Source organism: Bombus vancouverensis, chromosome 1, assembly GCF_051014615.1.
Source record: "Bombus vancouverensis nearcticus chromosome 1, iyBomVanc1_principal, whole genome shotgun sequence".
NCBI lineage: Eukaryota > Metazoa > Arthropoda > Insecta > Hymenoptera > Apidae > Bombus > Bombus vancouverensis.
In genome coordinates this window covers 7,024,547-7,038,371 of record NC_134911.1, presented here as the reverse complement: position 1 = coordinate 7,038,371, position 13,825 = coordinate 7,024,547, and the positions used below count along the sequence as shown (strand labels likewise).

Below are 13,825 nucleotides of genomic sequence, written 5' to 3'. Positions count from 1 at the left end.
CATTATTCTATAATATAAAAGAAAGGAAAATAAGAAAACATTTCCCTTAAATAAAACTCCGTATATTTCTACAAAGTCATCCGACATATCGTCGAAGCGCGTTATTCCGATTTCCTTCCATAATATTGATCATCCAAACGATGATGGAACTCGGCGATATTCGGTAAATAAATTTGATTATTCCAATCAAAATAGAATGTTGCAGGAATCCGGTGGTTACATTTTCTTTGCCTATAGTCCTGATCGCACTCTGAACGTATTTTTCAGGTGTAGGAACTAGCCATCCTGATCGCGGTGACTCTGTCGTATGATTTGTCACCGTGCCTGGTAACAAGCACTGCACGATTACACCTTGTTTTCCATATTCTATCTGTAAGTCTCTGCTAAATTTGACAATGTATGCCTTTGTTGCAGCGAACACTGTCAATAAAGGACTCGGCAACACAGCCACCATTGAGGCTACGTTCACTATGACTCCTTTTCCTCTAACAACCATTTGTGGTAATAGGATTCGACACATATTCGTTACAACGACTATGTTACAATGAACGATACTCATGTAGATCTTCTCTTTGTGAGGAAGATCCAGGAAATATTCCGGATGCGGATATGACATGCCGAGATTATTTATCAACACGCCGATCTCCAAGCCGAACATTTCTTTTTCTATCACGTTGTACGTCTCCAGACCTTCCGACAGATCCAGCTTAATTACTTTTGTCTTCACATTGTACATCGCCTCGATATTACTCGCGATAGATTTTAAATTCTCCGTATCAGGACTGACCAGGATCACGTTCAAACCCATCCTCGCTAATGCCTCCGCGTACGCTCTTCCAATTCCATGAGAACATCCTGTGACTACTGCCCACTTACCCATTGAACATAAATCAACTACAGATACTGAGAAAAAGTTCTTGTATATTCGGTATATTACATCACGGGAAAGTCTGTAGCCCCAATATATAATCGCCGCATAACCTATCTTCTCGACCAACATTATTTGCGATTGTAACACGTGCTTCCGGTCTAGTTTCTGATCAGTGTCACAGGACAACCGATAAGTTGGCTGACTTCATTTATCGTCTCGAGTAATTCGTCACTAATGGATTGGAAAAGGAGTTCTTTGCGCAATACTCAATGCTGGCGTAGCGGTGACATATTGTGAGGTCCTGAAACAGTCGAACGGAAATTAGCAGAATTTGAAAAAAGCAGACAGCTTTTCAATATTTCCCGTGTTCTATTTTTGAATTATTTTTTATCTATTAAATGGTGTATAGTCTTCCCTTCACTTTCATTTTTTCGATAGAATTAGTTTGTTGTAACTAAGTTCGAACTAATTTATTCTGTCAGTGCCGATGTACTGGTCACATCTCTTACTTTGTACTATTCAGCGCTGCTGCTGAAATTCTAAACTTGTACCATGTCTTCCTCAAACTTTTCACTGAAAAATATATATAGAATGAGAAATTGAATACTTCAGTGAATGAAATTTCCTATTTTACGATTTGTAATTGTCTAAATATCAATTCGCAAAGAGACACTCACAATGATTATGACAGAGCAACGACTTTTACGGTAAAGCGATAAGTTTCTCTAAATGAAATTTAGTAAAAATTGATTATATAAATGGAAAATCGAGAATATTATCTAATAATTTGTTTTTTATATTTTGACTATCAAGTCTTTTCCGTACGAGATAGTAAACCATATCCGCTGCCAACAGATGTTAAAGCGTTTGCATATTTCCTGTTATTCATCTCAAGCATGTTTAGCACTCAACAAAGTTAGTATTTAAAACATTGTCCGAGGAAAACAAGCTTTTTTTATCTTCCTGGAGATCCTTGTTATAGGTACACGGAATTCCTCTCAAAAAGTAGTCATGAAACTCATTAAATATGGAATATCATGGATATATGGTAGTGTGCCAAAATTTCCAGCCAGGAAAATTTTTTACTTTATATTCGAGAAACGAAAAATAAAAGAATTTTAAGCAGTATTGAGTATGATAGTATGATAAGTAAAAGAAAATATGTAGTATAATACATATACAAAACTATTACATAGTTGCATAATATTCTTTAAAATTCGTTAAGATACCGTGGAAAATCTATCTGATCTAAAACTTTTGGACGTCACCGTATAACCGAGTAACTTAACCAGCAAAATTAGTAGAATTACAAATATTTCCAAGTAGAATACCAATTTTTCATTCGTGAAAATAAATACAATCATGATTGTGTTACCGAGGCACCAAACATATTCACGAAACCGAATTCCTCGCTGCTATAAATGGTCAAATCATCGCAAAGGCGACTCAATTGAATCGCTGTTAATGAAGACCAAAAGAGAAACTTAGCTTGAAATGAAGAATTACAACATGCAAGTATCGAATATGTAAATTGAGAGAAAAATTCTTTTCTCTTCTGACATTTTTCTGATATTTCAACTAAATTTGTTTTTTATATTTGCATGTTATTCACTTCGACAAGTATTAAAACAATAGTGTTGAAAGTATGTTTACAGCTCACCGACAAGGTCTCTGTCGCGTACATGCCGTTCTCTATTATTTCAAGAAAATCCAGTTTGTTGGTCAAAGAACGTCGATCAATTTGGAAGGGATTCGCCGTTATTGCATCATTGCCCTAAGGCACGCTTGACTTCGTATTTCTTGCAACCTCTCCATGTCCCGCCTTCGCGTACCATGCTTCCATCAACTTCTATTAACAAAGATATATTTTTATTTCATTCCTATATTTATGTTTATTTTAAATTAATTTCAATTTATTTCTAATTGCAAATTTAATATCAGTTTTCAAGTTAAGCATAACATATAGTGGCTATATAATACTCTTTTTTTCCCATAAAGTTTTTTTATTAAGTTCTATACATATTTCATTTTCATAGTATCACATTTTCAAGTCATGTGAAACTACTACTAGATATTAGTACTAGGAAATTTAATATATTTGGTCTTAATTAGTATAAATGCTATAATAAATACAATGGTGTGTACTTTTTGCAACCACTACATTTACCATTGACTCCATTTTACTGGCTGGGCACGTTACAAGTGAGTGCAGGAATAATAATCTCCGTGACATTCTCGATTCGATCGACGAGAAACTGTACACGTCATAAGCTCGAATTACAGTTTCCCTTCTGACGACGTAATTTGAACTTTCATACCTGAACGAGTTTCGTCACTGTCTTTATAAGTATGTCTATGGACTTCCGAAGCTATAATTTCGTGTCCGTTACTGTCTGATCATTTCAGCCCTTTCCAGTGTGTAATTTCTTCGCAACATTTCTAATTATAATTTTATTTTAGGACTGTCATTATGATGAAATTGATATTTCACCAAAATTGTCGTTATAAAGAGTAAGAAGGAAAAATTCTGTTGTTATAAGTATCCTTGACGAATTTTTAATAAGTAGAACAGATAAGTATGTCAGAATTAATTCCACGATTATTATATAGATAGGTGCATAGTTGTACATAACCACTTCCGTTTGATAAAAATGTTTGAAAAAAACATGCACCGATACTGTGCATGTACCGAAAGTCGACGCTCGTTCGCAGTGTGGATGTCCTCATCTCCGGCGTACATGGCGAATTTACTCTTTTCCCATCCAGCTTTCACCTGCACCAAGTGCTCTTACATTATATAAGTTTGATTATTACTTTTTCTCACGAAATCGATATATTGTTCTTTGTTTTTTTTATAATAATTTTTTTTCAATACTTATTCAAGGCTATTTGCTATAGATTGCGATCCTTTACCCAAGAAGAGTTCGGCTGATTGTAATGGTTTTACATACGTTAAATAGACTGCGTCTAGAATAATGTATATACGATAAATATGCTACTAGAAATCAAGGTAAATATGTATTTGTCAAAAATACATTGAACAAGTGATACAACTATGTATCATTGTACATATCTCTTCCCTTGTTACATTTTCACATCCTTGGTGTAGTGAATATCTTGATAAAAAATATTTGATACATAATAGATATATTTTCGCCTGTTAAATGTTCACATCCTTGGTATAACAAATATTTTATTAAAAAATCAACATTTATCAATTAAATATTTAACATATAATAAATATTCTTCCTTTTTTTTAGTTACAAACTTCTATGTTCTTTGCATACATTCATTTATCAATACTGACCGATTGTATCGATACACCTAAATCATGAAACCCTGGATCGATACACAATCTTGTCCATATAAATACAGCTAATGATCGTCACTGTCAATTGTCAATCTTCACTTTTTGTATATTAAATATAAATGAAATACTGCAGTCACTGTGTCATCGATAAAATCAAGATTTATTTAATCTTCGTGCTAATCAATTGTGTACACGTTACAAATAACGCGGGTGTCAGCTGCATAGTGGCTTATTCAAACAATTACAACACGTTCCCCTTGTACAAATTGTTGTCTCGAAAAAAATGTGAAACTTCGAAATCTTCGTCGAGAAATGTCTGAAAGTTTATCGATTATACTTACGAGGAAGATCACTCACATAATCGTTCTTAAATAATATATATATGCACAGAAATAGATTGCATGAAGTAAATATTGAATAAAACAATAGCAAAGGCATGATATGTTTCTGTCATTAGTAATGGCAACGATATTTCGCCTTGTAGTTCTTGTGTTTATTATTAAAGTTAATCAGTATTATCTCTAATTTCTATATTTTCTTTTCGCTTCACATAAAAAAAACTTAATCGTAATTGATGACTCATTCTCTATTAGAGTTAAAATGCAATCAATTAAAGGAGTTGCAATCGGCCAAACAATGCAATTGAAAGTCGAAAAGAAACTTCCTGCTAATTACACCTAAATACCTAGTTAAATGAACTTACTACAACTCCTCTATTTATAGCATTTGATGAAATGTTTTCGTAATTATAAAATCTCTTGAATATAAATTAATCAGTCACACAACAATCAACATGGAAATAATAACAGAAATTCTTCGTGATTATTCCTACCTATCTTTTTTTGTCCTTCGAATAAGTCTTCGATGATAAGCTCGTGATAGAACAGCTAACATAATTACGATGCCTCGATTGATAAACCCATTGAGTATATACAACCATTGTCCTTAAACATTTCTCTTCTGACAAGCGTCACATGTGGTTTCATTAAAACCGCGTCGAGCTTCACGTCGAGTTTAATATACAACACGATAATAGTTATCGTTATTCTTGCACTGGCTTCACTCCCAACGATACCTCCGATAAATTAGAACCTATTCAATGCTATCAGCAACTTTTTGATCACCTTTCCGGGTAAGTACACAAATCTCCAAGTTTTCTCTATTACCGTTGTTGATGTATGTTGATGTTGTTGTATACCGATAGGATCGATAATCCTATAATTCTGTCAAAATTTCATTAAAATGTAGGAAAGAAATTCGTATAAGGAGAAACTTACATTGTAAGATATTTCTCACAAGAGCCTGTTTGAACAAAGCATTCTTCATTCTCGGCATTGATGATTAAGCGATCACAATGTGCATGCGACGTTGCTAGCTCCGGATGACAATCATTTGTTGACGACTATTTGAATCATAGAAGAACAGAATTTTAGTTCCAGTACTGTAATAGAACACTTTGTCACGTTTATATTCTCCTTGATAAAGTGTCCAATTTTGACCCAGTAACGAAATAACACTAATTTGGTTCAATAACTGATAATATTAAGAATAAAAGACAAGATATAGTGATAAATGTGTAATTGATCCTCAGATATCTATTGGATTTAAGAAATAAATGTTATTTATGTATCGATGAGTTATCTCGGACCAAAGATTGAAAATAACAAAGGCATTGTGTGTTCGAGCGAAGAAAGAAGAGAAAGGTGGAATTAATGTAAAAGAGAAGGTATGGATGAAAAAGAGAAAGAAAATAAATTGGAGGTGGTGGAAGAAGTGGTAGTGAAAGATGTTATCTCCATCGACACGACGGACAAAAAGTCTCAAGCATACAAACAATCAAATACATATGCCGCGAAAAAGACTGTAGCACAAGGTATGATGGATGTTGCCCTAATCACCGCCAATGCAAATCAATTAAGATACCTGATTGAATATCAGCGAGAGAGCCCCACTTTTTTTCTGATTCTGAGTTTAATCATTATCAGTCTCCTTCTCCAGGTATAATACTCCATCAGATTAACGCAATGTTTCTTTCTACTACCTTCTCTAAATTTTAATGGATAACGAATTGCAACAAACTAATATGATACAGATACGAACGAGTATAGAATATTATTTTTTCTGTTTTATAGAAGAGTATGTTTGATGAGAAAGATGCTATCAAATTTTAGGTGGCCGTAGGCGTCAGTTTGATTTTCAAAGGTCGATTTGACATAAAAGGACAATCGAAATCACGACAGGCACGAAAAATTAATAATTACGTGGTAGTTGGAGTTTTTCTAATAACTATCATCAACGTATTTATTGCCGCGTTTAGTATATCTGTTCCTGTTCCTACCACATTACCGCTGTTAAGAAATGATAATTAACAGTAATGTAATGTAAAGAAGTATTTTATATTGATCTTTGTGAAAACAGATAGCTCTCTCTTATTCTTTTATCTTTGTATATGAATAACTGATAATAAGATATCTGAAATTGATGTATCAAATGTATTAATTTATAATATTATTGTTAGAGATAAATTTCTTCTATATTCGAATGTTCTATCCTCTATTAAAATATACTTTCTGTTTCTATTTAAATATATTATGTAATCATGTTATAAATAAGTAATTGATAAATAAATAATTTGATACTTTTTTAAAAAGAAAGAATCAGATGTTATCTTTTACTTCATGATGCATGATTGTCTATTTTAGTAGGTAAGAGCTGTGGATTGCGTTAACGTTTATGTTAAAAGTATCTAGTTAACAAGTGATGCAACGTGCAAATTTTCAGGAAATTACTTTATCTAACAGTCTTTTGCTTCAACATCTTTCGTAAACGACTAAGTTATTAACGAATAAGTTACAACATTCTACGTCTATTCCTTTCTCTTTCGTGTCTATTGATATATTTGTATTTAAACATTTATCGATAAAGTCAACAATTTCAGTTACATAAATGGCATGATACATATCTTTTTTTTAGAAATTACAATTTTACGAAGAAGCTACTTTCTTCTAAGATTTGGAAAGTTGGTCTTTTATTAGTTTAATGCAATCAATTCGGATATAATTTTAGTCCCATATCAAAGGTATTTCTTTCTTTCTTTTTTTACAAAATATTTGCTTCTATACAAAATCATCATTTAATATTTTTCAAAATTTTGATATGTTTTCTTGTATATTTGAATACAGTTATAACATTCGAATCTCACAAACGAAGTAATTAATAATGGGTAATTATCGTTACAAATTTAACGAAAAAATTTGAATATTTACTTCCGGTTCTTTTTTAATCGCAAATTCCACACGCATATTTTATTTATCTCATCATATTCATAGCAAAAATATTTAGTTAGACCGATATACATATCTGATCTACTTAAACCTAATTTCCAGTATATATAAAAGCTGACTGTTAAATAAATAGTATAAACATTATTTTAACGTATATTCAACGTTCCTTTTAAAACTATGTACACATAACAGATTTAGGTTTCTGCTATCACGAACCCTATCATCTCTGTAGATGAATCTTTTTTCTTTTTTGTTCTTCCACAATAACAAAGAAGAAACATTCATTCTGCATTAGTTCATAAAATTTGCGCTATAAATTATATATGAGTCTATTTCTTCTTTAGTTAATACAAAAAATAATACAGTAGAAGAGGAAGTTGCATGTTAAAGTAAATTAATATTTGTTATATGTTCGTTTTTTTATAGTTTTTGATATTTGGTAGTCACAACACAAACCGAATACGATTTGTAACATGTACTATGTTATATGTACATTCAATAGAAGAACAATTTACTTCTTAAAACTGGACAAAGATACATGCCCATTAATAGCTCTTTTTCTCTTTTCTTTTTCTTCTTAAATGCAACAATACTTCTATATAATGCGTTCAAAGTAAAATTTTGTAATTCTCCCATTCTTCATACAATCTTATTAGCTTATCATATGTAACAAGTCTTTTGTTTTAACATCTCTCGCTACTTTCCCTTTATCCTAGTTAACAAATATAGCGTAGATCCCCTCTTTCTCTTAATTACGCTCTCGTGTCGGTATTTTCATATATTCGACAGTAATCGAAGCAAAGAATCCTGCAACTATGATTTTTCTAGTCAATCGAAAGAGAAGTTCGGACGTCGAACAGCGTTTACGTTACAATAATATTGCATAGAATATAATAAAATACAATAACTAATAATTAACATATTCCTTTTTTCTCATTTCTGTGTGACTAGGATTTCTCCATAGTGGCATAAAACTTTTTATCTTGTGCTTCATACACTCCCATAGACAATTTCTCTGTTTCCGCTTCAATCCTGTGGTCTCGACACCTATATCACACACGTGAAAATATACAATTCTTACTACATCGTTAATCGTAACCTTACGTCTACGTACTTTAATAGGATAAATCTAAGAAGAGTCGTTTGATGCGCTGCTTTCTTTTTTTAATTGAACGAATGAATTATATTGTCCAACAATGCAGGACTGCTCATACTTCATGATGAAGTAAGGAAGTTCATTTAATTCATTTGTATATTGTAAAACACCATTCTCATGACTTCCTCTCTTAATACAGAGGCCGACAGATATTAGAACTGACACAATAAGTTAATGGATAAAAAAAAACGTAAAAAGGATTAGTGTAATAAAGTATTAAAAATTATCATCCCTTAATCTATCGGGATATTTAAAGACTCTAGAAACTCCTTTAAGATATTATAATTTACATCAGTTCAGGGCACCTGTTTTAGCATCGTAGGCGACTAGATACAAGGCCGTTATTTAAATACCTCAAACGAGTTTCCAAGTCTATAAACAAAACAGTAAAAAAAGAGAAGATCGTTTCTTTAACAAAGATTTAGCATACTGATGAATTTAAATGTAACTTATGTATACTTTTACAAGGCTCGATTTCCAGTTTTGAAACGTCAGGTATATAAGTCGACCTTAACATGCGTAATACGATTAATTTTATAATAGATAAAAGCTTAAATTCTTAAAAGTCGATCTGTACAATAATACATATAGATACATTAACTATACGTTTCTTTTTTTCTTTCTTTTTTTTTTTTTAGATTTTAGGTGAGGTTCCTATGAATTAACATAGTTTCGATGTATCTTTTGTATACAGTTTAGTATCGAAATTATTGCAATCTCTTCGAGTATTAAGTTAGAAAAATTGTAATGTGTTTAATACTTTTATTTCCTTGTTCTATTCTGATTGATAGATCAACTCCAATTAATTTGAAAATCTATTTTACGTTTACAGTTTTGTTCCACCGTAAATGTGCATCTTGGACTATCGGTCGCTAACTTAAAATTATATGTATTTTGAGTTACACGAATTGGGCAGGACAAACTAAGGCAAATTTCGTAATCATCATACAGGAAGTGTACTAACTTTTGAAGTAATAGTACAAATTTACATGGAATTTGTAATATTGTTAACTGCACTACAGAATTACGCTAGTTTTTACTTAACTGTATTATTATTATATTTCTTATAATATTTATTGAAACAGCTTGAATAGGTGTAATCGTTTCCATGGTATTCATTTTATTTGGCAAATGCTGATCCTCAGTTAAACGAATAAATACTAGTAAACGAAAAATTGATATTTTTATGCCTGTTGTGTTATATAACATCGTATTTGCTTTATATAATATCTTCTTTTCTCCTTCAGACCAGATAATTGCATGTCACAATTCTTTTGAAATTATACCAGAACCTTTATTCTGCCCTTACCTGCCCTATCCATGTAAATATGCCTTACTTCCTGATAACACATTATGTGATTTCCTTTTTCGGAACATTTACATGTGATTTTCATTCTTCTTTGGATATCAAATTCAAAATCATTATATTATACATTTAAAGTAGCTAATCTGTTTACATGTTTATTGATAGCAGATTTATCACAGTGATACATTATTTTATTCCTCGAGTCATATGCTTCATCTGAAACAATATTTCATATCTTTATTAACAAGGTATCATTCAGATTACATCTCATAATCCTATGTGTTAATTCTTTCTGACCTGAGTTAATCATCCCAGTCATCATCATCATCACTGGTTTCACTAGTCGAATCATCACTTTCACTATGGATTGCACTTGATCGCTCGGCAAGAGCTCTTGATAAAGCACTAGCTAATCCTCCTTGAAACGCTGGTTTACTTCGTTCATTTTTTACTTCGTTCGAAACGGGCCTTAACACAAATTCTTGACGACGAATTTCTTCTAACAAAGCATTCCTTGAATCCGGAGGAGGGGGACTTTGTTTTACTTCAGATTTATCAATTTTCTGTAACAGAAAGATAATATATAATCATCAAAATCAGTTATACAATTTCGACTTCGTAATTATAAATTTTTCATTTTAATACTAACTCGGAGTCTAGTACCACTCCTTATGGATTCCATAAGCGTTGACCTTAGATCAGCGATATCCCCATTATTATTGTCATTACTAGTAGTATTATTATTATTGATAGCACTTGCGTTGACTGTTCCATCATCAGTACTTGGTAATGGTGGAGGAGGTGGAACAGGTGTAGTTAAATTACTTCTAGAACGCGGAGCTGGAGCTGGAGCAGGAGTTGGAGCTGGTGGAGGTGGTGGAGGAGGAGGAGGCGGAGGTGGAGGTGGTGGTAGTGATGGTGCGAAAGTTAAAGAAGGTGGTGGCGGTCGAGATGGTAATGTTCTATGAACTGGTGGTGCACTAGGTGGTGCACTAGGTGGTGCACTAGGTGGTACACTTGGCGGTGTTGAAGGTGCATTAATTCGATTTGGAGGTAGTGGTGGAGCACTTCGTGTTTGATGCTGCAAAAATGTTCGAAAACGTACTTCATAAAGACTGCTTATTTTATATAGACATGTAATATTATAGAGAAAAATAAACAAACTGTTATTGTTCTTGCTGGAACTGGAGGGGGATATTCCTGTCTTTGAGGCGCAGCTGGAGATTGTTGCTGATGTTGTTGTTGTTGTTGCAATTGTTGTAGTGCATTAGTTTTCGGGGCAGATGAAGATATATCTTCCCTAATGGCATTCATCCCACCATTTTTTTCAATAAAATCGTAAATAAAATCACGCGTGTCTTGATTTCTGAATTGATGTTCCGACACACCAACTATATCAAGAAATATTTTTAAATGTGGATCGACTTTGTCTAATTCCAATTCTTTGCTACTAGTATTCCATGACAAGTGTGTAACGTGTCTAAAAATATTAAAATAAATATAAACATATATTTGTAAAATGTAACCAAAATTATAAGTGGGCACAATAGGCACAAGCATAAATGGGACAAATTAGTAAACTCCCAACCTAAAATTGGATGGAGGACCAATGTCATCTTTCGTTAATCTTTTCTTGGTTTTCTCTCGTTTTTTCTTTTTACTTTTGTACATAGAACTACTAGAAGCACTCCTATTGACACCAATTGTAGTTGGGGTTCCATTTAATAAATTAGAAGTTGATCCTGTACTAAATGCAACAGGTGATGCGTTGCTTTGATTTCTCCATGGCAATGTTGCACCATGCTGAGTTTCTCCTTCTACCTTAGAGCGTCTTTGTTGCCTTTTCTGACGTTTGGCATTCAACTTATCAAGAAGAATGTTTCTAAAACCAAGTAATTTTTCAAAATTAAATTCAGAAAAGAATATATAACACTTTATTTGATATTTTTATTTCATATCCTAATACAACTTACCTTAATGTAACAGCATCTGTTTCACTTGCAAAATTAAAAGCAGTCATACAATCCTCTGCTTCAAATGTATGGAAGTAACTCATTGGTGCTTTATAGTCCATTGCATTATATACTTCATGCTCCCATAACATTGCTTTCCTTTGTAAGCAATATAAACGAAGGAAAAAACTACGTCTAGGATTATCCCTTATCAATGTTATAATACCTGTAGTTTTCTTTATCCATTCTTTGTGTAAAGGTGGTTCAGTCAAATATAATTGAATAACTCCAGCTGCTAAACACTGCAAGGCATAAAAAATTATTTATTTCTTCTAGTATTATATTACTCATTGAACAATTAATTCTTATGTTAACATTATATTAATTAAATATAAATAACATAAAATATTCATAAACAATATGAGAAAGCACAAAGATTGCAACAACAACTGGAAAACAAGTATATAATTATATTGTGGAAAATTTTTGCATAATTACTATTCTTTCGATGCATCATTTGACTCATTCATGATTAATACGTAATTTTAAGCATATGAGTTTATTCTCACAGCAAGTTTAAGCAAAAAATATATAAAACCAGTGCTGCTTTCACACAAAACAATTAATAAAATATCTTTAACATTGAACATTCTTTTCTGCACTGTTAAATATATCACAAACGGAAGTAATGTTTAATTCGAATATCAGCGATGACGAGATTATTTACAAATACCATAAAAATGAAGTTGACAGAACGCGTTTATCTATATCTGTCGATCGACAGATAAAATTTAGGTCATAATCATAGTACTATAATGACAGTTATGATGTTCGCAGGTGCAAATTTTCGTTAAAGTAGTTTTTACCTGACACCGATTTCCTATCAATTGATAGACTTGTTCGTTTTCTTCCGTTTTTAAAAGCGTAGAACCTCTATGTTTGTTCACAGTGCCAGACTTCATTTTCAACAAGGTTAGGATCCTCGTACTATCGTACTAATTTCTTACCACGTTCTTTCTCGATCGATAGTTTCTCTTTCATAATTTACCTTCAATGTATCTCACTTTCAAACATTCTTTTTACAAATTGAATGCACACAATAACGTGAAATCCGTGGAATTATAATTGATCAATCATCACCTTCCAAAAGCTATTCCTGATACTATCCTACACAGGAAACTCCACCAGTTGGTGATGACATTTTTATCTATCCGGTTCAATGTTCCACGTTTCCTCATTCGATATATTCTCGCTCTTAAATCAGATTGGACCTCGCAAATCACCAACTATTGTTACACGCATCGTTATATGTGTATTTGGTACGAATATTTGGCGAAATCATAACATTTTTTAATCACATATGGCAATCAAAAGGATTATAAAGATTATACTTTTTATAATAAAGATTATATTTTTTAACAGAAGATTATATTTCGTGCGAGCATTTAGGGAAATCATTATCTTTTTAACTATATATAACGATAAAAAGATTTTAAAATATAATACAAACAAGCTTTTTTCAATATTTATTATTTTGTATTTTAGATGAACTATTGCATCAAGTAAACAAAGCACAAACATATAGGTATATAGTTATAATATTCTACTTCATACGAGATGGTAAACATTCTTTACTTATTATTTTATACACAATATCCTTTATTTTCTACTTATTTTGTATTTCAGATGAATTATTGTGTCAAATCATGTGTCAAATTGTAAGTAAAAATATATATGGATATATAGTCATAATATTTTATTGCTAAAATATAAAAAAATACTCTTTACTTATTGTTTCATTTTATTTCTTACATATCGTATTTATGTTATATTTTTTATATAAATAATACATATCCATATCATATTTGTGTTGTATTTATATTCTTAACTTTTCTTTATCATTTCATGTATTATATTAACACTCAAATTTCAAACAATTTAAGACT

General features: G+C 31.8%; 4 protein-coding genes across 6 annotated transcripts; 1 reads left to right on the top strand and 3 right to left on the bottom strand.

Moving 5' to 3' along the window:
* Positions 1-46: 46 nt before the first annotated feature.
* On the bottom strand, positions 47-1,006 carry LOC117160680 (very-long-chain 3-oxoacyl-CoA reductase-like). Its single transcript, XM_033341607.2, has one exon. It carries the CDS (start codon positions 998-1,000, stop codon positions 77-79), a length of 924 nt encoding a protein of 307 aa, XP_033197498.1. The 5' UTR covers positions 1,001-1,006; the 3' UTR covers positions 47-76.
* A 335-nt stretch (positions 1,007-1,341) lies between these two features.
* On the bottom strand, positions 1,342-5,121 carry Argl (Argininosuccinate lyase). Its single transcript, XM_076621282.1, is given in 5 exon segments — positions 1,342-1,444; positions 2,233-2,444; positions 3,190-3,315; positions 3,486-3,658; positions 5,082-5,121. Coding segments are annotated over 5 exon segments (654 nt in total).
* On the bottom strand, positions 4,323-13,079 carry LOC117160673 (uncharacterized). 3 transcript variants are annotated; one of them, XR_013061925.1, is made up of 8 exons: positions 12,746-13,079; positions 11,901-12,181; positions 11,516-11,809; positions 11,092-11,407; positions 10,577-11,008; positions 10,225-10,490; positions 5,014-10,143; positions 4,323-4,497 (listed from the first exon to the last, which is right to left on the bottom strand). XR_013061925.1 is itself a non-coding variant. In XM_033341590.2 (7 exons), the coding sequence occupies exons 1-6, from the start codon at positions 12,839-12,841 to the stop codon at positions 10,230-10,232; spliced, it is 1,680 nt and encodes a 559-aa protein (XP_033197481.2). In that variant the 5' UTR covers positions 12,842-13,079; the 3' UTR covers positions 4,323-10,143; positions 10,225-10,229. The 3 variants fall into 3 exon arrangements, 1 of the variants encoding a protein (XP_033197481.2); XR_004464850.2 differs by having other exon boundaries at positions 4,323-8,512; positions 9,931-10,143; XM_033341590.2 differs by having other exon boundaries at positions 4,323-10,143.
* On the top strand, positions 5,910-6,550 carry LOC117160686 (ninjurin-A). Its single transcript, XM_033341615.2, has 2 exons — positions 5,910-6,179; positions 6,353-6,550. Exons 1-2 carry the CDS (start codon positions 5,910-5,912, stop codon positions 6,548-6,550), a joined length of 468 nt encoding a protein of 155 aa, XP_033197506.2.
* Positions 13,080-13,825: the final 746 nt, after the last annotated feature.